A 25,610-nucleotide genomic window follows, 5' to 3' on the forward strand; every position below is an offset into this window, starting at 1 on the left:
ACACAAACTCAGTAGAAGGTCTTGATTATACAACTCCTAGACACCCCACCCTGCTTCCCAGTTTTACTGGGCAAAATTGCCTGATGTGAGGAACTTAGGAAACTGCCTTCTTTTGAGTCGGTCCATCTAGCTCAGTATTGTCACTGACTGGCAGCGGCTCACCAGGATTTCTGGAACCTGGGAGCTTCAGCATTCAAAGCAGATGCTCCACCACTGAGCTGTGGGAGCTCTTTTGTAGCACATACCTAAGCATGGACATAGGAATTCAAATTGCCCTTGTCTCTTGGGAAATGATATCCCCCAGTCTTAAGGAAAATTTCTCCAAGGTCTTTCCAGACCCATGACTGCGGCCATTCATTCTAGTGCCACAAGGTGTGGATGCACTGAAAGTTTGTATGGGGCATTTATGTTACTTACGGCAGGTTGACCTCTATCTGGATTTTGAGACTATGCGTCGGAGTGGTTGTGTATTAATGCACATGTACGTTTGATATGATGTTGCTTCTTTACTATGATACCTAAAATTTAAGCCAGAGATCACTCCCAGAACCCATATTAAATGTGACGGCACAGCTCTGGAATATGGGGGGGGGGGACAAAAAATGTGCCCGCCAAGCATCACCAGTGAGCAACTAGAGATAGCCCTGTATGTATTTGAGAATGGATTGAAGGGCAAGTCAATGACTTGGTACCTGAGAACCTCAGCATCCCTCTCTCTTTCTTTTTGAAATCAAGGGCTCTCTCTATGGCAACCAGCATAGCAATCACTTTTGCACCTATCAGTGCTCATTTCAAATCCATTAACACCTAATCAAAAGTCTCTTTTCCTCTGAATTTCAGAGGAGCAAGTGGGGGAGCTAATTTAAAGGGTAGAGTGAACTGGACAACTAGAGTGTCCAACGTGTGAATACAAGCAAGCTGTAAACAGGGAAACCTATCATACTATCATCATATGTGTAATGCCACTTTAAGGGACAGGTGCTACTAAGGCTATTTTGTTTAATTAAGGTGAGCCATAGGATTAATAATAATAATAAATAATAATAATAAATTTAATTTTTGTGTCGCCTATCTGGCCGAAACCACTCTAGGCGACGTACAACATTAAAGTTCAAATACAATATAAATACATAATAAAATACAGTGCAGTCAACAATAATCATTTTAAAAGCAGCAGTACAGAACAGTTTAGGGCCATCAATAGACAGTTTTAAAACAATATAAAGAAATTAGCCCACCCCGGGGATCCCAAAGGCCTGTCCAAAGAGCCATGTTTTCAAGGCTCGGCGAAATGTATCTAGGGAAGGGGCATGGCGAAGATCGAACGGGAGGGAGTTCCAGAGAGTGGGGGCCGCCACTGAGAATGCCCTCTCTCTAGTCCCCACCAACCTAGCTGTTTTCGTTGGTGGGACAGAGAGAAGGCCCTGTGTGGCTGATCTGGTCGGGCGGCTTAGTTGGTGGTACTGGAGGTGCTCCTTCAGGTAAACTGGGCCGAGACCGTATAGGGATTTAAAGGTTAAGACCAACACCTTGAATTGGGCCCGGAAAACAACTGGAAGCCAATGTAGATGAATTAACACCGGTGTGATGTGATCACGGCGGCGGCTGTTTGTAAGCAGGCGTGCCGCCGCATTCTGCACCAGTTGTAGTTTCCGGACCGTTTTCAAGGGTAACCCCACGTAGAGCGCATTGCAGTAGTCTAATCGAGAGGTGACCAGGGCATGTACCACCAGTGGGAGCTGATGAATAGGGAGGTAGGGTTGCAACCTCCGTATGAGGTGTAGTTGATACCAAGCTGCCCGGCTCACTGCCGAAATCTGAGCCTCCATGGACAGCTTGGAATCAAGAACAACCCCGAGGCTGCGGACCTGATCCCTCAGGGGTAATCTTACCCCATTAAGATTCAGGTCAGCAACACCCAACTTTCCCCTGTTACCCACAAGTAGCACCTCGGTCTTATCAGGATTGAGCTTCAGCCTGTTTCTTCCCATCCACCCACTCATGGATTCCAGGCACTTGGACAAGGTCTCTGCAGCCAACTCCGGTGAAGATTTAAAGGAGAGATAGAGCTGCGTGTCATCAGCATATTGGTGACATCGCAGCCCAAAACTCCTGATGATAGCTCCCAGCGGTTTTACATAGATGTTAAATAGCATGGGAGAGAGGATAGAACCCTGTGGCACTCCACAAGTGAGGGGCCAAGGGTCTGAAACCTCATCTCCCAATGCTACCTGTTGATGCCTGTCAGAGAGAAAGGAACGGAACCACTGTAAAACAGTGCCTCCTATTCCCAATCCCTCCAGGCGATCTAACAGGATACCGTGGTCGACGGTATCAAAAGCAGCTGAGAGATCCAGGAGGACAAGAAAGGTGAATTCTCCCGTCTAATGCCCTCCTCATATCATCTACCAGAGCGACCAAGGCTGTTTCAGTACCATGTCCAGTCCTGAAACCCGATTGGTATGGATCTAAATAATCCGTTTCATCCAAGTGTGCTGACAACTGGTTAGCCACCACTCGCTCAATGACCTTGCCCAAAAATGGCAAATTCGAAATGGGGCAAAAGTTGTTCAAAATTTGGGGATCCAAGGAGGACTTTTTTAGAATGGGTTTTATAATTGCCTCCTTGAGGGCCGGTGGCATTACACCCTCCTTCAAGGATGCATTTACCACCGCCCTAATCCCTTCGCCCAATTTCTCCTTGCAGTTCATAAGGAACCATGATGGGCAAGGATCAGTCAGACAGGTGGTAGGCTTCACCATTGAAAGCACCTTGTCCACATCCTCAGAAGGAAGAGGCCGAAACCAATCCCACTGAACCGGATTACAACTGGTCAACTCTGGATCCTCTACTGCATCCACAGTGTACGGAATCGAGTTCTTCAGATGTTCGACTTTATCGGCAAAGTGCCTAGCCAATTTGTCACAGGAAGCCTTTGAATGCTCCAAGGGTTCCTGAGCGACTGGACAGACCAGGCTTCGGACCACTTGGAACAGCTTCCTGGGACAGCACTCTGCGGATGCAATAGAGGCAGCAAAGAAATCTTTCTTTGTTGCCTTCATTGCCACCTCGTAGGCAGCTATTGCTGCTCTAACCTGTGTTCGAGCATCTTCAGAGCGGGATTTCCGCCACCGGCGTTCTAGTCGTCTCACCTCCTGTCTCAGACTACGCAACCGAGGTGTATACCACGGTGCTGTCTGAGTTCTGTTCAGGGGGAGAGGACGTTTCGGAGCCACCCGGTCTAGTGCCCTGGTGATTCCCTCGTTCCACTCCATCACCAGGGTTTTGACTGGATGACCTTCAGCAGGTTCCAAATCCCCAAGCGCAGTCAGGAATCCATCTGGATCCATCAGGCGTCTGGGGCGGACCATTCTAATAGGTCCTTTACCCCTGCGGAGGGTGTGTGGCATCGAGAAGTCAAAATTCACCAGATAGTGATCTGACCATGACACGGGGGTAAAAGAAAAGGCCCCCAACTTCAGAACACTCCCCAACACTCCCAGGACAAATACAAGGTCGAGAGCATGACCGGCTACATGGGTGGGCTCAGTGTTTCTAAGGTGCAGTTCCCAGGAAGCCATGGTTTCCAGGAAATCCCGAGGGGCTCCAATGAGAGTGGTCTCAGCGTGTACGTTAAAATCCCCCAGTACTAAAAGCTCTGGGGTCAATGCTCGTACATCCGAGACCACTTCTAGCACCTCGGTCAGGGAGTCTGCCGTGCAGCGGGGCGGGCGGTACACAAGCAGGATCCCCAGACTGCCCTTCATGCCCAACCTCCAGTACATGTAATCAACAAACTTGGTCCTTGGGAGCGGAGGCCTGGTGAACATCAAGGACTCCCGATAGATGACTGCCACTCCCCCTCCCCGCCTTCGGTTGCTGCGCATAGCGGAAACCTGGCGGACACATGGCCTCAAGAGTGTCCTGGTAGATGGCATTAAGTCTGCATATGGGTTTTAAGGATTAATGTATATAGTTCTCACACTTTTCTGGATTCTCCTGTCTTCATGGCACTGACCTTATTAAAGGCATCAGCAAAGCTAGTGTGCTTTGGAATTCTCCGAAGCCGTAGATCACTTGTATCTGTTGTTATCTTGCTTCCTGTCTCTGACCAGAGCTAGAAAAGAAGGGAAAAGTCACATATATATAACTGCATTATGCATCTTTTGACCATTCTGAGGGTGTTTGGTTTCTACTCCTGAGCACAGTTTAGATGAACCCTAAAGTGATTCCTTCTTGCCCTTGAACACACCATAGGTTAATGACCTTTCATCCCCTTCTCAGACTAACAGCATTGCTTGGAGAAGAGATCTGGAAAAGATTTCAAGGACTACTAACTACAATTAGGCTGTGAACACACTAGTTGCCTACAGCCATTAGCTACACTTGGAGGGGGAACAGGTTGAAAAGCCAATCAGTTACAAAAACTGTTTGAAGCTGAATTTTTTTAAAAAAACACAAGCTGCTCCCATCAGATTTTACAATAAAAAGGGGCAGGGTTTGACTAATGTTGTGTGCCCCATCTGATTTCAGAAGAGAGAAGTGGAGACACACTGGAACTGACAGAACAGTGAGTATGTTTTTACCTTTAATTACATTTGTTTAAAAATGGGTTTAGGATTAATCTTTGGAACAGTTTTGCCCTTACCAGAATCCATGGATGCTTCGAAAATGGAACTGAAATAGTGAATGCTACTGGATTACAAGAGATGGAAGAAAACTCAATACTTGCTTTCTGTGCACAATGCATACTTTTCGAAATCTCTGTTGCATCCCACCTTAGTCATCTTACTTTCTAAACTCAAAAGCCCTCATCAGCTTTTCCTTTTAGGTGAAGTGTTCCAGTTCCCTGATCATTCTAGCTACCCATTTCAGAGGCATTCCAGCTCTACAATATTATTTTTTGAGATGAGCTGACCAAAACTGTATAGGTTATTCCAAGTGCAGCCACACTATAGATTATATAGCCACAAGAGTGGCTGTATACTATAGCCAGTGTGGATTTTTCACATTCCGCTATGTTAAATTGAAAATACCCCCATGCCATTCTGATGCTTCCCATAAGCTCATTTCAAAACAAAACCTTACAAAACTTAGTCCTGAACTCAGAAACACTTGCTTAACAACCCTCTCAATTTTCATGGTGATAAAGAAAACAGTAAAAAAGAATTGACAGTTCAAAGTGTAATAAGAGAGAGAAAAAACCCAGACCCCTTTTGGACTTTTTTCTGTCAGAGTTCTCATAATCTGTTGAAATTCATTAAAAATCAGCCATGTTCACAGAGGACCTGTACTCCTCTTACTGACCTTGCCCCATACTCTGACCTTCATCTTCTCCAGTTTAAACGTTTAAAAAATGTCTGGCTGATTTTTAATTAATTTTATAAATATGGCATTAAACTGAATGATAACGTTGGGCATGCTCAGTAACAACCAACTGTAAGTGTTCTAAAAACCAGACTCACAGCTGCTTGGCTTGCCTAATCAGGGGGCCACACCCACACCAGACTTTGATTTCACGTGAGACAGTAATGGCTTCCCTCTGAGAATCCTGGGAAGTGTAGTTTGTGAAGGGTGCTGAGAGGAGACTGCTATTCTCCTGATAGAGCTCCAGTGGCCAGACTGGTTTAACAGTCAGCCGTTCTGATTGAAGCTCTGTGAGGGGAACAGGGCATCTCCTAGCAACTCTCAGCACCTTTCACTAACTACACTTCCCAGGATTCTTTGAGAGAAGACATGACTGTCTAAAGTGAAATAAATGCCTGGTGTGGCTGTGGCCAGGGATAGCTTTGGTTTAAACGTGGGTGTGAGGCTACATGTGCCTGCTGTAGAATAAAAAGGTGGTGGAAACCCTGAAAAGCAATGATACTGTTCACAATGTTTTCCTTTTGGAAAGGAAAGGGCCTTCCCCTCTGCCCAGTGCTCACCCATCCAATCTCCTACCTTCCCCCTCCTCCTACCCTCCCTGCCCCTCCACCAGGCCAGTGTTGGACTACGACCTGGCAGACCAAGGTTCGAGTCCCCACACATCCATGAAGCTCACTGTGTAACCTTGGGCAAGTCACTGACACTCAGCCACAGAGGAAGGTAATGGTAAAACCACCACTGAATACCATTTACCATGAAAACCCTATTAATAGGGTCGCCATAATTCAGGATCGACTTGAAGGCAGTCCATCTCCATTTTAAAACATGATTGCACAGAAATAAATCAGAGAACTCAAAAAGTATGCAACTGATCAAACTCATCCTCCCTTCTCTTCCCTCCTATCCCCCTCTTGCCCCTTCCCCCCCTCCAATCCCCTCCCCCTCCAATCCCCCTCCCCATGGTCAGTTTACCTATCTTAAGCATGATTGCACAGGAGTAAATACCAGTGAACAATAAGCATGCAAATGATCAAACCTGCCCCTTCCTTTGCCCCTCCCCTCTCCACTCCCTTTTTCCTTCCCTCTCTTCTCCCCTCCCCCTGCTCCTCCCCCATGGTCAGTTTTACCTATCCTAACCGTGATTAAATGGTAATCATTTAAATCCCATTGAAATCAATAAGCACGCAAATGATCAGACCTGGCTTTCCCCTCCTTCCCCTCCTTCCCCTCTCCTCTCCCTTCCTCCTCCCCTCCCCTCTTCCTCCTTCTCTGCCCTCTCCAGCCCTCTTCCCTCTCCAGCCCTCCCTCTCCCCCAGTCAGTTTTACCTAACCTAAGCATGATTGTATGGGAGTAAATCCCACTGAACTCAATAAACAAGCAAATGATCAAACCTGTCCTTCCCTTCCCCTCCCCCTCCTTCCTGCTGCCATCCCACTCCTCCCCTCTGCCCTTCCTCCCCTCCCTCCTCCTCCCCCCTCCATCACCTGTGGTCAGTTTCACCTATCATAAACATGATTGCAAGGGAGTAAATCCCACTGAACTCAGTAAACATGCGTTCTTGGCAAGCTTGCACAGGATCCCATTTCTTACCTCCCAGATTAAAAAGCAGAGAAATTCACTAATAGGCAAAAAACCTTGCGGTTTAAGAATGTACCTATAGCCAACAGATATTTCTATCAAACTTTAAAAAGTAGGGAAATTGGACAGCTATAGTGAATGCATCAGGGGAACAGGGGAACAGGAGACCTGACCTCCTGTCTGAGATATTGTACTGCACTACCAATTTGTAAAAATGCAAAGACAATTTGGGTAGGTCTTTCACAGCCCAATCCACTTCCTGTGTAGCTTGGAAGAATTTGGCAACAGGTACTTCTGAGCATATGGTGAGTGGTAGCAATACCTACAAACAGCCCAAATAATAGAAACAAGACATGTGCTGCGCTGATCTTGTTTTAGCAGGGGGGAAGCAAGATTATTAAGACAGTTGACAGTTGATATCGTTCAGATAGTCACTTTAAATATGTCTGATTTCCTTTGCAATTTTAGTGAAGTTTCCTGTAGGAAATCATTTTCTTTTGCTTCTGTTTCTGTGAATATGTGAAGTACAGCAACACTTTGCAAAATTTACACTAAAAAAACTCCAAAAGTAATTGTGGAATAATGGCACTGACTTCTGCAGAATAGTCTCCAGTGGACATAAGGTGTGTCTCAGTTTGCACAAGATAAAACAGTGGGAGGTGAAATATATTCTAGCAAAATGCTAGGTGTGCTCTATGTTTTTAATTGACCGTGCCCACCTTGCCTTAAATGGTTTAAACATAGCAGGCTGAAAACATGCATTCTGGGCAGGCTAAGTTTGTTTTTTCCCACTGCCGGAGTCATTCCTGAAGTAGCAACATGTTGTAATCAGTCTGATTTTACATCAAACTGCAGTTTCAGATTCAACTGTTAATGCACCCCAAAGAGAAATAGAACATAACCTCCAATTTGAAACACAAAAGGCTATCTTCACCATCATATGACACTGACCAATAAAACGGCTTTGAAATTAATAAAAATAAATTTGACACAGGCTTCTAGGATGAATAATGAGAGTAATAAAATTTTCTAGATTAGATTCTCTGTAGAAACATTAGTAACACAGGAATGAAGCAAAATAAGAACACCAACAAACATACAAAAATGTAATTCCCCATCTTTGGAGATGGCAGGTGTTGCCACCACGCACCATATGCTCGGAGGCACATGTTACCAAAGTCTGATAGAAATATCTATGGGCTATAGGTACATTCTTAAACCACAAGGTTTTTTGCGTATCAGTGAATTTATACCAGAATGGAGCGACTCCCTTATGAGGAAAGGTTGCAGCATTTGGGGCTTTTTAGTTTAGAGGAAAGGCGGGTCAGAGCAGACATGATAGAAATGTATAAAATTATGCATGGCATTGAGAAAGTGGATACAGAAAAGTTTTTCTCCCTCTCTCATAATACTAGAACTCGTGGACATTCAAAGAAGCTGAATGTTGGAAGATTCAAGACAGACAAAAGGAAGTACTTCTTTACCTAGACCATCTAGGGAGACGATTGGACCCTTGGATGATAAGGGAGTCAAAGGTGTACTAAAGAACGATAAGGAGATTGCAGAGAAGCTAAATGAATTCTTTGCATCTGTCTTCACAGTGGAAGATATAGGGCAGATCCCTGAACCTGAACTAACATTTGCAGGAAGGGATTCTGAAGAACTGAGACAAATAGTGGTAACGAGAGAGGAAGTTCTAGGCTTAATGGACAATATAAAAACTGACAAATCACCAGGCCCGGATGGCATCCACCTGAGAGTTCTCAAAGAACTCAAATGTGAAATTGCTGATCTGCTAACTAAAATATGTAACTTGTCCCTTGGGTCCTCCTCCATGCCTGAGGACTGGAAAGTGGCAAATGTAACGCCAATCTTCAAAAAGGGATCCAGAGGGGATCCCGGAAATTACAGGCCAGTTAGCTTAACTTCTGTCCCTGGAAAACTGGTAGAAAGTATGATTAAAGCTAGATTAACGAAGCACATAGAAGAACAAGCCTTGCTGAAGCAGAGCCAGCATGGCTTCTGCAAGGGAAAGTCCTGTCTCAGTAACCTATTAGAATTCTTTGAGAGTGTCAACAAGTATATAGATAGAGGTGATCCAGTGGACATAGTGTACTTAGACTTTCAAAAAGCGTTTGACAAGGTACCTCACCAAAGGCTTCTGAGGAAGCTTAGCAGTCATGGAATAAGAGGAGAGGTCCTCTTGTGGATAAGAAATTGGTTAAGAAGCAGAAAGCAGAGAGTAGGAATAAACGGACAGTTCTCCCAATGGAGGGCTGTAGAAAGTGGAGTCCCTCAAGGATCGGTATTGGGACCTGTACTTTTCAACTTGTTCATTAATGACCTAGAATTAGGAGTGAGCAGTGAAGTGGCCAAGTTTGCTGATGACACTAAATTGTTCAGGGTTGTTAAAACAAAAAGGGATTGCGAAGAGCTCCAAAAAGACCTCTCCAAACTGAGTGAATGGGCAGAAAAATGGCAAATGCAATTCAATATAAACAAGTGTAAAATTATGCATATTGGAGCAAAAAATCTTAATTTCACATATACGCTCATGGGGTCTGAACTGGCGGTGACCGACCAGGAGAGAGACCTCGGGGTTGTAGTGGACAGCACAATGAAAATGTCGACCCAGTGTGCGGCCGCTGTGAAAAAGGCAAATTCCATGCTAGGGATAATTAGGAAAGGTATTGAAAATAAAACAGCCGATATCATAATGCCGTTGTATAAATTTATGGTGCGGCCGCATTTGGAATACTGTGTACAGTTCTGGTCGCCTCATCTCAAAAAGGATATTATAGAGTTGGAAAAGGTTCAGAAGAGGGCAACCAGAATGATCAAGGGGATGGAGCGACTCCCTTACGAGGAAAGGTTGCAGCATTTGGGGCTTTTTAGTTTAGAGAAAAGGCGGGTCAGAGGAGACATGATAGAAGTGTATAAAATTATGTATGGCATTGAGAAAGTGGATAGAGAAAAGTTCTTCTCCCTCTCTCATAATACTAGAACTCGTGGACATTCAAAGAAGCTGAATGTTGGAAGATTCAGGACAGACAAAAGGAAGTACTTCTTTACTCAGCGCATAGTTAAACTATGGAATTTGCTCCCACAAGATGCAGTAATGGCCACCAGCTTGGATGGCTTTAAAAGAAGATTAGACAAATTCATGGAGGACAGGGCTATCAATGGCTACTAGCCATGATGGCTGTGCTCTGCCACCCTAGTCAGAGGCAGCATGCTTCTGAAAACCAGTTGCCGGAAGCCTCAGGAGGGGAGAGTGTTCTTGCACTCGGGTCCTGCTTGCGGGCTTCCCCCAGGCACCTGGTTGGCCACTGTGAGAACAGGATGCTGGACTAGATGGGCCACTGGCCTGATCCAGCAGGCTCTTCTTATGTTCTTATGTTCTGATGTACTCAGCACATAGTTAAACTATGGAATTTGCTCCCACAAGACGCAGTAATGGCCACCAGCTTGGATGGCTTTAAAAGAAGATTAGACAAATTCATGGAGGACAGGGCTATCAATGGCTACTAGCCGTGATGACTGTGCTCTGCCACCCTAGTCAGAGGCAGCATGCTTCTGAAAACCAGTTGCCGGAAGCCTCAGGAGGGGAGAGTGTTCTTGCACTCGGGTCCTGCTTGTGGGCTTCCCCCAGGCACCTGGTTGGCCACTGTGAGAACAGGATGCTGGACTAGATGGGCCACTGGCCTGATCCAGCAGGCTCTTCTTATGTTCTTATGTTCTTATACAAGGGCACTAGGGCTGATCCTTATTACTGGATCTGCTTGGTAGACCAGTTTTTTTAATATTAAAAGGCTGATAACAACAATAGGGCAAGACATGTCTCTGTGTTATACTGAAACAAATAATATATAAATGAAATAACATATGGGAGCATGCTAAAAAATATATAGCTTTGGGATATCCACTTTTGAGACAAAGAAGAAAAGTGGGCATGGATCAAACGTTAGGCAAGCAGTGAGTACCCCCTACTGGCCAGAAGTTGCAATTCGTCTTGGGTCTACTTTAGAACTATCTATGGGTTGCCACCATGTGATGGGGGGAGAGAAAGGAATATTAGTTGTTACTCGGAGACAAATTTAAAAAATGAGGATATGAGAACAGGGGAGAGAGAGGAATATTAGTTGTTATTCAGAGACAAATTGAGAAAAAGAGGAAATGGAGGGGAGACGGAGAGTTCTAGGACAAGATACCTTAAAGCACATTAAAAAATGAAGAGCACATACAAGACCATGAAAGTTTTAATCCAGATAGGGTAGGGAAGAAGGACATTTATTTTTGTGTTTAAAATAAAGGATGCCACATAGTGATAACAAAACTGCAGCAGAAAACACTGTTCAAACACAACACAGAGATATCAAGTTGCCTTGGACTGAGTCAGGCTATCGATCTGTCTAGCCCAGTGCTGTCTGCTTTGGTTGGCAGTGCATGAGGGCCTCAAGTCCTGTTATCTGGGATCATTTTAACTGGAGATGCTGAGAATGAAACCTAGTCCCTTATGCGGGCAAATCATGTATGTCTGAGTGATGGAGCCTCTGTGACACTGCCAACAAAGGGAGCTTCTCCCTGATCCGATACATGAAAATTGCAATTGTGAAAATCAATGTGCTTCACAGTCACTATGTTAAAATGTTGGACTTGGATTTCAGTTCCTATCACAGTTCAGTTCAGGAGTGGACCCCAAAGTGCCCTTTAGACAAGTCATGATCCCTCGGCCTTAATTTCTCAGTAAAAGATATATAAGAAGGATTTGCATCATAAAGCTGCTGTGCTTATGCATCCTTCCCTATCCCTAGGGTGCCTGCACAGTGGTACAAATTACCATTTCCCCATGTCTGAATTATTCTCACTTGACAATGAATCCTCATTATCACAAGGGTAATTGCCTCATATGCCTCTATCATGAGAGAGAATCTCCGCACTTCTTATTTTTACAAATGCAATACTCATGCAGTTTTCCCATTAGAAACACCAATATGTGTACTATACAGCGTATACCCAACACTTGTGCATTTCCATTTTGGAAATATTTGCAGGAAGGCATGGGTGAGAGAGCAGCTTCGTGCAGATGCAATACTGCCTGCTCACCAAACGATGTGACCGTTGGGAACACCTTGTGGAGTCCTTCTCATGTGGCATTCCCCTCCCTTTCAGCTGACATATAACTTGGATTAGCATCGTGTCTGTACTGACATTTTTGCTAACTATAGTTGGCCCAAATCATAGTTTGCAAACTCTTCTGATCATTGTTTCCCAGTGTGGCTTGGGGCTGACTCTGATAAGCAAAAACTTCAGTGCAGACATAACACTAACTATAGTTATGTCCAAAACAGAGAGAGAGGGATGATCACTGCAGAAGTGAAGAGAGGGAGGAAGAGGAGGGCGTTGCAAACCTGCTGGGTGCTCCCAATTCCCAACTAAAATGATTTCATTTGACAATTGGGCAGCAGTACATGTAGGAAGAGGGAAAGAGTGTCCAGAATAAGGAAAGGCATAACAATAAAAAGTACAAAATAATATTTTAAAAACTATTTCATATGCAATGGAAACTTCTGGAAATTATTTCCAGATTGTTTGAAAAGCTGCACATGTTTTAAGTGTGCTTCAGCCTTTAAAAGCAGATACATATCAGCCACATGTTAAGCAACATTTGGACATCTTAAATATTTATATCTTTAAATAGGGAACATCATGCCAGTTCACCTCCTTTCTTGTGGACTTCCAAGAGGCATCTGGTTAGCCACTGTAGAAAATGGGATGTTGGAATAGATGGACCCTTGGTCCGATCCAGTTGGGTTCTTCTTATGTTCGTACAAGTGGGACTTGCAAGTGGGACTCTCAGAGCTACAGTTCCCAGAGTGGTTTAACAATTCATCCCTCTTCCCAGGGAACTCTGGGAATTGTAGCTCTGTGAGTGTCCTGGATCAACCCCTCAAATGAGACTCAGGATGACTGATGTGATTTTCTCTATTATTTTAAATACAAAACTTAACTCTAGAGCTGTAGGTATCTAGGTCTCTACATGTTATGGTGAGGCATGACTACTCAAGCTAAGACATCACAACAATTGGACAAGCCCCCTAAGACCACTTAAGTAGACTCGGGATGGGCTTACTACTTGCATGGGAACTATCTCCCAGATCAGGACTGGGCCAGCAAATGAGCAGTGGAGATTTGGACAAGACTGGGACAGTCTGTATCTGTACTGGATTTGAAACTGTTTTTACATATGAAATTGCTTTTATATAAGGAATTGCTTTTGTATGTCAAATTGTTTTTAATAGTTATTACATATGGAATGGTTTTTAAAGTCAAGGAAGCTCTTAGAGGCAAAAAGTCTTCCTTCAGAAAATGGAAGTCTTGTCCGAATGAAGAAAATAAAAAAGAATACAAACTCTAGCAAAAGAAATGCAAGACAATAAGGGATGCTAAAAAAGAATTTGAGGAGCACATTGCTAAGAACATAAAAACCAACAACAAAAAATTCTATAAATACATTCAAAGCAGGAGACCATCTAGGGAAGCGATTGGACCCTTGGATGCTAAGGGAGTAAAAGATGTACTAAAGAACGATAAGGAGATTGCAGAGAAGCTAAATGAATTCTTTGCATCTGTCTTCACAGTGGAAGATATAGGGCAGATCCCTGAACCTGAACTAACATTTGCAGGAAGGGATTCTGAGGAACTGAGACAAATAGTGGTAACAAGAGAGGAAGTTCTAGGCTTAATGGACAATATAAAAGCTGACAAATCACCAGGCCTGGATGGCATCCACCCGAGAGTTCTCAAAGAACTCAAATGTGAAATTGCTGATCTGCTAACTAAAATATGTAACTTGTCCCTCAGGTCCTCCTCCGTGCCTGAGGACTGGAAAGTGGCAAATGTAACGCCAATATTCAAAAAGGGATCCAGAGGGGATCCCAGAAATTACAGGCCAGTCAGCTTAACTTCTGTCCCTGGAAAACTGGTAGAAAGTATGATTAAAGCTAGATTAACTAAGCACATAGAAGAACAAGCCTTGCTGAAGCAGAGCCAGCATGGCTTCTGCAAGGGAAAGTCCTGTCTCAGTAACCTATTAGAATTCTTTGAGAGTGTCAACAAGCATATAGATAGAGGTGATCCAGTGGACATAGTGTACTTAGACTTTCAAAAAGTGTTTGACAAGGTACCTCACCAAAAACTTCTGAGGAAGCTTAGCAGTCATGGAATAAGAAGAGAGGTCCTCTTGTGGATAAGGAATTGGTTAAGAAGCAGAAAGCAGAGAGTAGGAATAAACGGACAGTTCTCCCAATGGAGGGCTGTAGAAAGTGGAGTCCCTCAAGGATCGGTATTGGGACCTGTACTTTTCAACTTGTTCATTAATGACCTAGAATTAGGAGTGAGCAGTGAAGTGGCCAAGTTTGCTGACGACACTAAATTGTTCAGGGTTGTTAAAACAAAAAGGGATTGCGAAGAGCTCCAAAAAGACCTCTCCAAACTGAGTGAATGGGCAGAAAAATGGCAAATGCAATTCAATATAAACAAGTGTAAAATTATGCATATTGGAGCAAAAAATCTTAATTTCACATATACGCTCATGGGGTCTGAACTGGCGGTGACCGACCAGGAGAGAGACCTCGGGGTTGTAGTGGACAGCACAATGAAAATGTCGACCCAGTGTGCGGCAGCTGTGAAAAAGGCAAATTCCATGCTAGGGATAATTAGGAAAGGTATTGAAAATAAAACAGCCGATATCATAATGCCGTTGTATAAATCTATGGTGCGGCTGCATTTGGAATACTGTGTACAGTTCTGGTCGCCTCATCTCAAAAAGGATATTATAGAGTTGGAAAAGGTTCAGAAGAGGGCAACCAGAATGATCAAGGGGATGGAGCGACTCCCTTACGAGGAAAGGTTGCAGCATTTGGGGCTTTTTAGTTTAGAGAAAAGGCGGGTCAGAGGAGACATGATAGAAGTGTATAAAATTATGCATGGCATTGAGAAAGTGGATAGAGAAAAGTTCTTCTCCCTCTCTCATAATACTAGAACTCGTGGACATTCAAAGAAGCTGAATGTTGGAAGATTCAGGACAGACAAAAGGAAGTACTTCTTTACTCAGTGCATAGTTAAACTATGGAATTTGCTCCCACAAGATGCAGTAATGGCCACCAGCTTGGATGGCTTTAAAAGAAGATTAGACAAATTCATGGAGGACAGGGCTATCAATGGCTACTAGCCGTGATGACTGTGCTCTGCCACCCTAGTCAAAGGCAGCATGCTTCTGAAAACCAGTTGCCGGAAGCCTCAGGAGGGGAGAGTGTTCTTGCACTCGGGTCCTGCTTGCGGGCTTCCCCCAGGCACCTGGTTGGCCACTGTGAGAACAGGATGCTGGACTAGATGGGCCACTGGCCTGATCCAGCAGGCTCTTCTTATGTTCTTAATTGATGTTATTGCTGATGTTTATACTGTGAAATTGCTTTGACGTATTTTATGGGAAGCAATCTATACATGGAATCAAAAAAATAAATAAATGCCAGATATCTACCTCTTTGCAAGCTTTGTTCAAGCAAATCAGAAAGAAGCATCCTTGCTTTTCACTTTTAGGTGTCTCTTGAAGACTTCTTTATGCTGACAGGTCTATGTTGTTGTTTAAAATGTCTCTTGAGTAGCCAGTGATTTTTAATTATCATTTTGTATTGCTTTTAAATGTTTTTATGTTGCTGTACACCACCCTGATGTTTTGCGAGAGGGCAGTATCTAAACACTTTTATTTATAAAGAATGAATGAATAAATAAATAAATACTCAGTAGGTTGTCTGGAAGAGCCTCTAGCCCAGCCTTTCCCAACCAGTGTGCCTCCAGATGTTGTTGGACCACAATTCCCATCTTTCCTGACCATTGGTAATGCTGGCTGAGGCTGATGGGAGTTGTGGTCCAACAACATCTAGAGGCACACTGGTTGGGAAAGGCTGCTCTAGCCAGAGGTGGGGTCAGCGAGTATGTAAGTAAAGGTCTTTTCAGTTGCAGGAGCACAACACTGGAACACCCTCCCAAGTAAGGTCTGCCTGGCTCAAACATTGTTGGTTTCCAGTGGGTGATGGAAACCTGGGCTTGCTGTTTAGGAGAAGCATTTGCAGTCAATGCAAGCTAACATTATGCTCTGCTAATATATGATAGTTTTTACTGATGTTGGGTGTCGATGCCGCTCCTCTGTGCTTTTTTTAAAAAGTGTTTTAACTCTTACTTTTTCTTCAAATATTTACATATAAACTGTTCAGTTGTTTGCTGTCAGAGGAGGCAGCCTGTGGTGACTGAAATGCCAGTTAAGAAATACTATAAAAAAGTAAGGAAGATACTTCCCTCTCTCTATTCCAGTGCCTTGGGGTATCATCCTGAAACAAACAAGTTGATTTACTTCTCAAAGAGGTTTCAACTCCTAACATAGCCAGGACTCCCCCCCCCGCTGCTAACTGCACTAATAAATCACATGCTGCTGAGTCCATTTGCAGCTCATGCAGTTTAATTTCATTTGGATCCTGATCCATGAAGAGTGTGCAGTATTCATTTGTGGCCCTAATTGTTTCTCCAGCATCTAGCCAACCCACTAGCATGCCACCTCCTCTCTTTTCTGCTTCTTCTTGCTGTCCTTCCAGTGATTGACAGAATGCAAACACTTGCATTATATTAAGTGAACAAGGGATTTATGGTGTGATGTGAGCCAGCTAAAAAAAAAAGAATATTTAAAACATCCAAATATTACATTTTGTGGCAACCCCAAAAGCATTTTTTCCAGAGTTAGACATAAATGCCAGTCACGTTTTTACTGCCCCATAGGATTACACTCCCCACATATTGACATTTTCAGAATTACTGAATTCAAAACACACTAGCAAATTTGTGAGATCTAATTGCACAGTAAAGCAGCAGGCAGTATTCTTGCTAAAGAAAAATGTACATTTGGTAGGTAAGCTCCAGTACTGGATAGAAATTCAGTCCAGGGCTGGAAACAGAAAACAGATTGAAGTGAGATAGGAGAGCCATTGATGGGCTATGTACATATTTCTTGCTGCAAAAACCTGTTTGACCAGATATGACTGTGGAACAAAAGAAATGTCTGTGTACACCCCATAGGCAATCATGGCTCTACATACCACCTTCATCTCTTCAAAAATGATTGTCTTTCCCCAGCTCACATCAGCAACTGCGGAGGAGGGGGGGAGGAATATATACAATAGGTTATATCCAATGTTAGTCATAGAGTAGACCCACTGAAATGAATGGTCCAGTGATGGTCCAACAAGTTAGTTGGGTATTACCCAATGATTATAATTATGTGATTAAATTATAATTATAAAATGTAAAAAAAAATACATTATAATATATATCATTGTTTTGCAAGATAATACATCAGAAGGTACACATTGTAGCTCCCACCTCAAAGCACTCGCATGCTAATTTTGCCCCTTCATCCAGAGGAATGCTGGACTCGCTGTCTCTTTCATCATCTGTCTTTCCTGACAGGGTTTTCACTGTGTCCTGCAAGCACATGATGTGTAATTTTGACTTTACGAGTTTATCTTCCAGCAGTTTTATCTCCTTTTGAAAAGAAAAAATAAAGGGAAGTGGGGGGAGAAATAATGGAAATTAGAGGATCAAAAAGCTGAGACCAGTTTATTTGCAGGTAGAACTGCAGAGCATAAGTTTCACTGAGTTCAGTCAGGTTTACTCATAGGCAAGTGTACATAGGATTGCAGCCCAAATTTCACACAGGCTGTGTACACACCAGTGTTTTAATGCACATGTGGGTTGCACAGTTCCAATTTTCCCATGTGCACTGTTGTGCCTTCATCCACACATGAGCACTTTCAATTGAACTCGGTCTCTAGTGGGCAGTGCTTGATGGGATGTATTCACACTGTGTGTTGTTGTTCCATCCTCTCAATTAGTAGTATGTTCCCACCCTCCCTGAATTCTGGAAATAAGAACATAAGAAGAGCCTGCTGGATCAGGCCAGTGGCCCATCTAGTCCAGCATCCTGTTCTCACAGTGGCCAACCAGGTGCCTGGGGGAAGCCCGCAAGCAGGACCCGAGTGCAAGAACACTCTCCCCTCCTGAGGCTTCCGGCAACTGGTTTTCAGAAGCATGCTGCCTCTGACTAGGGTGGCACAGCACAGCCATCATGGCTAGTAGCCATTGATAGCCCTGTCCTCCATGAAGTTGTCTAATCTTCTTTTAAAGCCATCCAAGCTGGTGGTCATTACTGCATCTTGTGGGAGCAAATTCCATAGTTTAACTATGCGCTGAGTAAAGAAGTACTTCCTTTTGTCTGTCCTGAATCTTCCAACATTCAGCTTCTTTGAATGTCCACGAGTTCTAGTATTATGAGAGAGGGAGAAGAACTTTTCTCTATCCACTTTCTCAATGCCATGCATAATTTTATACACTTCTATCATGTCTCCTCTGACCCACCTTTTCTCTAAACTAAAAAGCCCCAAATGCTGCAACCTTTCCTCGTAAGGGAGTCGCTCCATCCCTTTGATCATTCTGGTTGCCCTCTTCTGAACCTTTTCCAACTCTATAATATCCTTTTTGAGATGAGGCAACCAGAACTGTACACAGTATTCCAAATGCGGCCGCACCATAGATTTATACAACGGCATGATGATATCGACTGTTTTATTTTCAATACCTTTCCTAATTATCCCTAGCATGGAATTTGCCTTTTTCACAGCGGCCGCACACTGGGTCGACATTTTCATTGTGCTGTCCACTACAACCCCGAGGTCTCTCTCCTGGTCGGTCACCGCCAGTTCAGACCCCATGAGCATATATGTGAAATTAAGATTTTTTGCTCCAATATGCATAATTTTACACTTGTTTATATTGAATTGCATTTGCCATTTTTCTGCCCATTCACTCAGTTTGGAGAGGTCTTTTTGGAGCTCTTCGCAATCCCTTTTTGTTTTAACAACCCTGAACAATTTAGTGTCGTCAGCAAACTTGGCCACTTCACTGCTCACTCCTAATTCTAGGTCATTAATGAACAAGTTGAAAAGTACAGGTCCCAATACCGATCCTTGAGGGACTCCACTTTCTACAGCCCTCCATTGGGAGAACTGTCCGTTTATTCCTACTCTCTGCTTTCTGCTTCTTAACCAATTCCTTATCCACAAGAGGACCTCTCCTCTTATTCCATGACTGCTAAGCTTCCTCAGAAGTCTTTGGTGAGGTACCTCGTCAAACGCTTTTTGAAAGTCTAAGTACACTATGTCCACTGGATCACCTCTATCTATGTGCTTGTTGTTAAATCTGAGGTCTATTATGGGCATGCATGGAAATATTTATTTACCTGTGCACATTACCAAATTTTTAGATACAAGTTTCCAATACACCCAAGTTGCACAAAACAGTGGTTAAAAAATACTGTAAAAATGTGTGTGCATAGCTCATGGCTCCACCAGCAGCCCACTGAAGAGTACCTCACCAACAGAGTTAGGGGTTGTGGTGATAGAACGCACCCACCAAAACATCAATATGCATGTTAAAAAAACAGCACCCACACAATGCCCTTCAGAATGTCCACAGTTGGGTAACATGTAATTTTATGTTAGATTTTATTCCCTTACAATATTGTCCACAGATTGGGAAAAATTGAATTAAATGGGGGGGGGAGTGTGGGTTGCCACTTATAGGAAGACAGAGTCATGTGGGCAATGTGAAAAACAGGCACAGATAAGATGCATCAAATCCACAGCCACAGATTTGAAAAGCAGTGGCATGGGACTTCCGGGAAGGGTGATTCGCCTGTGCTGCCTCTGAGACAAGCTCTTGTCTTAGATGAAGTTTTTTCAGCTTTAATCAGTCAGAATGGTTTTTTTTTTTTGACTGGTTAAGATTTTCTCCTGGTCAGGAAGAAACGTGAGATTAACCACAAAGCCTGTTTTTGTTGGGAGGACTGGATTTCATTAATTTATGAGAGAAAGTTCAGGCAGCGAATGCCGGACGGACTTCCATCAAAGCTCTTGCTGATTAAGCGACACATTTATCTTTTCTTCAAAGAAAAACGAACTAACAGGCAAGCATCCTTCTTTCCATTTTTTTTTACTTGGTTTAAATTGTTGCACCAAAAAGAGATTTGTCAATGAATCAGCTATAAGGAACTGGGTGAGTTAAAAAATTTCTCTTTCACTCACGAAACTAAGGAGGAAAGAAATCGAAAAAAGCTTATCTTTGTTTTTATTGCAAAAAGCGGGCCTGGAAGTGCATTCTAAAGATATTAACGGAAGAGGGATTTTTATTTCGAGGAGGGAAAAAAAATAAACAAATTTGATTTATGAACTTTGGAGTATCATGTCTGGAACTATTTCTTTTTTTTTGGTCTATTTCATTTTGACGAATCTGCTTACTCACGACACCACTAACTGCTTGAAGCTGGGAACTAAACTTGTTTTGTTTTCCTGAATATATAAGAGATAAGACAGGCTGTATTGATGTCTGCAAGCCTGAAACATTAACCCAATTGTGGCTGAAATAATTTTTTGTTTTTGTGGTTTTAAGAATGACAACCAGGAAAGTGACTGAGACCATGGAAGAAATTATGTTTCAGAAAATAATGAGTGAGATTGAGATAATGAAACAAACCCTGAGACAGGGCAGACAGGAGATGAAAATTGAACTTAGCAAAATGATGCAGGGGTTTAAAAAAATAGGGGATTCTGTGAAAGAGGATTTTGATGGGATTAGAGATGAGAAAAGAAAAATTAAAGGGAAGATACAAGCCATGGAGACTGGAACAAATGAGGAATTGGAAAAAGATCTGGAGTTTACGGATGTTAGAAATAAAGTTTACTGTTTGGAATTCAACGCTGTCTCTGAAGAAACTAATGAAGATATTAGTGATAATCAACTTCTTGGATAATTTTCTTGACTGGAATGATGTGATGGAGCTTGACATAGAAAAAATCTATGGAATTAATTACAAATATGTGACAATGGAAAAACTCTTAAGAGATGAGCCAGTGCATTTTGTAAAAAAGAAGAGCAGAGAAGTGATTTTACAACAATATTTCAGCAACATATTTAGAATTGATGGCAAGGACATATTTGTGAAGGGGGAAATTCCCATCAGACTCTTGTTATATGACTATGGTTATGACAGCAAGATCATCATGAGATACTGATAATGGATGAGTGGATACTGAAACCACTGGATTTAACAGGACTATTGAAGATGGAAGATGGAATTAATATTGATAATGGAAGAATGGTTATGGAAATTATTGGACCTAATAGATTCGACGAGATGGATTAATCGATATGTTTATTTGGATTATGGCTATGACAACAAGATTATTATGGGATACTGATAATGGAAGAATGGCTACTGAAATTACTGGATTTAACAGGATTATTGAAGATGGAAGATGGAATTAATATAGATAATGGAGGAAAGGCTATTGAAATTACTGGACCTAATAGATTTGAATCAAGATGGATTAAGCGACATGTTTATTTGGAGAAAAATTGAAAGATATATCTCTCAAGGAATTGAAATTTCTTTTGGACTTTTTGTGGAAAGAATAAAGTAATGTTTATGAGATTTGATGATTAATTAAGATAACTACTGGAGGAAAGTGATTTTGTAATATAATTTTAGAGATAGGATTGTTATATATTGTAGACCTATGGTTGATCTGTGACAAATCGGAAGTCAACATTTTATTTTTTTTGTATAATTGTTTTTGTTTTGTGTTGTTTTTTTGTTTTTGAAAATTTGAATAAAAATTAATAAAAAAAGAAAAGAAAAGCAGTGGCATGGTTTGCAAAACCACTAGAAGGAAATACATCAAGAACATATATAAGAAGTGTGGCACAGATCTCTTCTCCCCAACCGGTCCATTTAAGATTGCTCAGTCTACCCAGTCCGCCATCATCTTTAAATGGAGGTGCACAGGTCCTGCTTGTGGGCTTCCCATAGGCCAGGGGTTCCTAAACTGTGGTTGACGGACCACCAGCAATCCTCAAGCTTCATTCAGGTGGTCCGTGAAGCAACCACATTAAATACTCATATTGATTTTTAATTGTGTTTTATTGCCTGTTTTATTGTATTTTATTGTATTACAATTTGAATTCTATGGAATGCCAATACAATAGAATACAATATAAGAAAGAAAATAATCAATAAAATTACAGCTAAAATCATACAACATCTAGCACAGTGCATTACAATTGCTACAACATGCAGAAAAATAATTAAGTGGTCCACCAAGACTATCAGCAATTTTCAAGTGGCCCATGGGGAGAAAGGTTTAAGAACCACTGCCATAGGCATCTGGTTGGCCACTGTGAGAACAGGATGCTGGACTAGATGGGTCATTAGCCTGACCCAGCAGGCTCTTCTTATGTTCTTATGAGTCACTTCCAACAGCTGAGGAAAGTCTGCTGTTGCATCTTGATTGCCCATATCTAACCTATTTCCACCTAGATGGCCCATCGCCACCTTGATTGTTTCAGTCCCTAGCTCCTGGGCATTCTCCTGGCTACTGACTGCCTTGTGACTGGCTGGACAATGCCAGTTGTCGCTCAAGGCCCACCTGGGTCAAAACTGTTGTTGCCATACAGTCCTTTGTCCCTCAAAGTCCCTCAACTGACCATCTAAGCTACTATACGTGAGGAGACCAGAAGGCTCTTTGTAAGTAGCTATGCTAGGATAGACTTGAACTAAAAGATTCTTTTTGTTACTTTCTAGAAGCAACATGCTTTCTTTCTTTCTTTCTTTCTTTCTTTCTTTCTTTCTTTCTTTCTTTCTTTCCTCCCTCCCTCCCTCCCTCCCTCCCAAAATTTCCTAAGATTTGGCTATTGGGGTCTTGGGTGTGTGCCAAAACTCTCATAGTTATTCCAACCTCTCACATGCCTAGAACATTTTGATATCACACTATGTGTGTGTAAGCTGGAGTTTGACAAAAAAAAAAAAGCAGGCTCTACTAGTCTCTTGGAAGAGACAGGTAGGCTGGATGCTCTCTCTGTTTCCCCTTGTAAGTTGAGTGGGGTTGCTTAGAAAACAACAAGTTACTTTGGTCCCAGAGAAAGGCAGGTACTGTAAATTGGAAGCTACCTTTACTTCTTGGATATGGTTGCCTCTGGCATGACTGGCCTATCTAGGCTGGCAGTTGTGGAAGACAGGGAGTAAAAAGGTTCATCACCCCCTTCAATTACAGGGCTCACGTAATGAAAGTAATGTGTGTGTGAGAGAGAAGTAAAAAAAGCCCAACAAAATAAAATAGTATGTCAGAGAAAAAGGTACACTAGCCAATCTGAAGTGAACCTCTACCCTTGGCATAGAGGCATTTATTATTATTTTTTAGGTGGAGGAAATGTTTGGGAGGAACATTCAGTTATGTGATGCTCCCCCTTTCACGTGGTACAGTTGAAACTTAGGTTTTCCACCTCAAGCACATATCTCCCTTTCTGCTTGTTACATGTTTTCCTAAGGGCTAATATGCTTTGGATCAAAATAGGAACTGGAGGTCTGATCAGCCTCTTGTCCATCTTTGCAATAGTCATGCTACTGAGAGCTGGAACGACCAGAGCCGTTAGGTCCTTGTCATAAGTGACTTTGGATTGTGTAACATATGACTATTAAGGAGAGACAGAAAGTGAAAGAGGAACATTTAGATCAAATATACAGTCAACATCTATTTCTCATTATTTTTACAGATATGGGAAATATAAAAACTATTGTGTGTGTCATGCCTAAATGAGAATAAAACAGAGCACAGACTGTGGCAAAACAAATGTAACCTGATGATAAGGCAAGTGAAAAAAGAATTTGTGGAACATATTGCTAAAAACAGTGAAACCAACAATAAGAAATTATGTAAATATGCCAGGGAGGAGGTTGGACCCTTAATCAATAAGGGAGGGAAAGGTGTGCTAAAGGCAGATAAGGAGATGGCAGAGAAACAGAATTCATTTTTTGCATCACTCACTACAGAAAATGTAGGACAGATAACTGAACTGATTTTTTCAGGGCAGAAGCTTGAAGAGGCTTGAAGAACTGAGTCAAATGTGACAAAAGAGGAAGTAAATGTGACAAAAGAGGAAGTTATGGGCCTTACTGACAGATTAAAAATGAACAAATCATAGAATCCAGTCAGCATCCACATGAAAGCTGCACTTTTTTTAAAAAAGGGGATCCAGGATGAATCCAGTAAATTACAGGCATTTAGATTAATGTTTGTTCCAGATACATTGCCGGAAAGCATTATTAAAGATAAAGTAATCAGGCATACACAGAAGAACAAGTCTTGTTGAAGAAGAATCAGCACGGTTTCTAACAAAGTGAGTCACCAATCTTTTGGTGTTCTTTGAGAATGTTAACAAGCACGTGTATAGAGGCAATTTGATGGATATTCTATGCTTGGGTCATTTCCAGATGACTCGTTTACTAAGCATTCATCTGATTTGTTTGCAGGGAGGTTAGACAACATTAGCTATTTATTGAGCATTCATTCTTACTTGTTTATGGGAAGGTTAGATGACATTAGGTCAAACAAGTGTTATTCCACACTTTCCAGTGCATTTTCGTGTTACTTTCCTTATCACAGAAAGTTCAATCTTTTGGAACAAGACCTTCAAATCAACTCTAATAGCACAACCTGAATTTGTTGGTATGTAATAGAATCCCACTTGAAAGTGACAATCTGGAATTGACCTAAATCTTCCAAAAAGCTGTTAAAGGTCTCTCACTAAAGGCTCATGAATAACTTGGAAGTCAAGGGATAGGAGGATCAGCAACTGATTAATAGGAAAAGAGCTGAAATTACAGACAGTTTGAAAGGAGAAGAGATGGGAGAAACAACATGACCTGTCCTCTTATGGATTGGTCATTGGTTAAAGAACAGAAAGCCAAGAATATGAATAAATAGACAGTCCTCACAATGGAGGGAGGTAAGAAGTAAGATTCCTCAAGGAACAGTATTGGGACTTGTGCTTTTTAAATGTAGGGCTTAATCTAACTTGCCTTTCTGCTGGGCAGGGGTGAATTGGATGCCATGAAGCACTTGCTCTGCCAGGGGGCTTTTGGCTCTGCCAGCCTCCACCGGTAGCAGTCCTCTGCCGCAGCAGAGATGTAGCTTCGTCAGGAGCCTGCTGGCACCACTGGGGGTCTGCTGGGGACAGCCAACTTGGTGGATGAAGGGCTGGCAGAAGCCCTAAAAACAGGGTGTTCCAGAGGCGTGGCATGGCAGAGCCATGGGGGGAGGATTTGCATGAGATCCTCCTCATGTTCAGAGCCCTCTCCCATGTCCAGATCCTCCTTCAAACTCTGCCAGCCAAAAGGCTGGTGCAGTAATTGTTTTTAATTCCCATCGAGGCCTACGGGGAGTGCTTACTCCTCGGGAGGCCTGTTTATTGGAGCCAGTGCTTCCAGGCCAGCTTGCGCACATGGCTCCTACTGGACCCTGTGTTCAGCCAGGCTGGCAGCTCCCGAGCAGGAGGAGGATCCTGTGGAGCTTTTCCGCCAGCTCCTCCTCCTCCAGGCCCCCCTCCGCCAGCTTCCCTGCAGTTGGATTGCTCTGTTATTCATAAATGAACTGGAGTCAGGGGTAAGCAGTGAAGTGGCCAAGCTTGCTTATGACAAATTATTCAGGATGGTAAGAACAAAAA

The 25,610-nt window shown here is 42.6% G+C and overlaps 1 protein-coding gene across 1 annotated transcript in view; it reads right to left on the reverse strand.

Moving 5' to 3' along the window:
• The window catches only part of LMNTD2 (lamin tail domain containing 2), a 92,731-nt gene that overhangs the window by 34,380 nt on the left and 32,741 nt on the right, over window positions 1-25,610 (reverse strand). The window contains exons 5-6 of the mRNA XM_061609994.1: window positions 17,379-17,540; window positions 4,020-4,118 (exon numbers count right to left, since the gene is read on the reverse strand). Of these exons, the coding sequence (XP_061465978.1) occupies window positions 4,020-4,118; window positions 17,379-17,540 (261 nt within the window). The remainder of the gene's footprint in view (window positions 1-4,019; window positions 4,119-17,378; window positions 17,541-25,610) is intronic.

Source organism: Rhineura floridana, chromosome 2, assembly GCF_030035675.1.
Source record: "Rhineura floridana isolate rRhiFlo1 chromosome 2, rRhiFlo1.hap2, whole genome shotgun sequence".
NCBI lineage: Eukaryota > Metazoa > Chordata > Lepidosauria > Squamata > Rhineuridae > Rhineura > Rhineura floridana.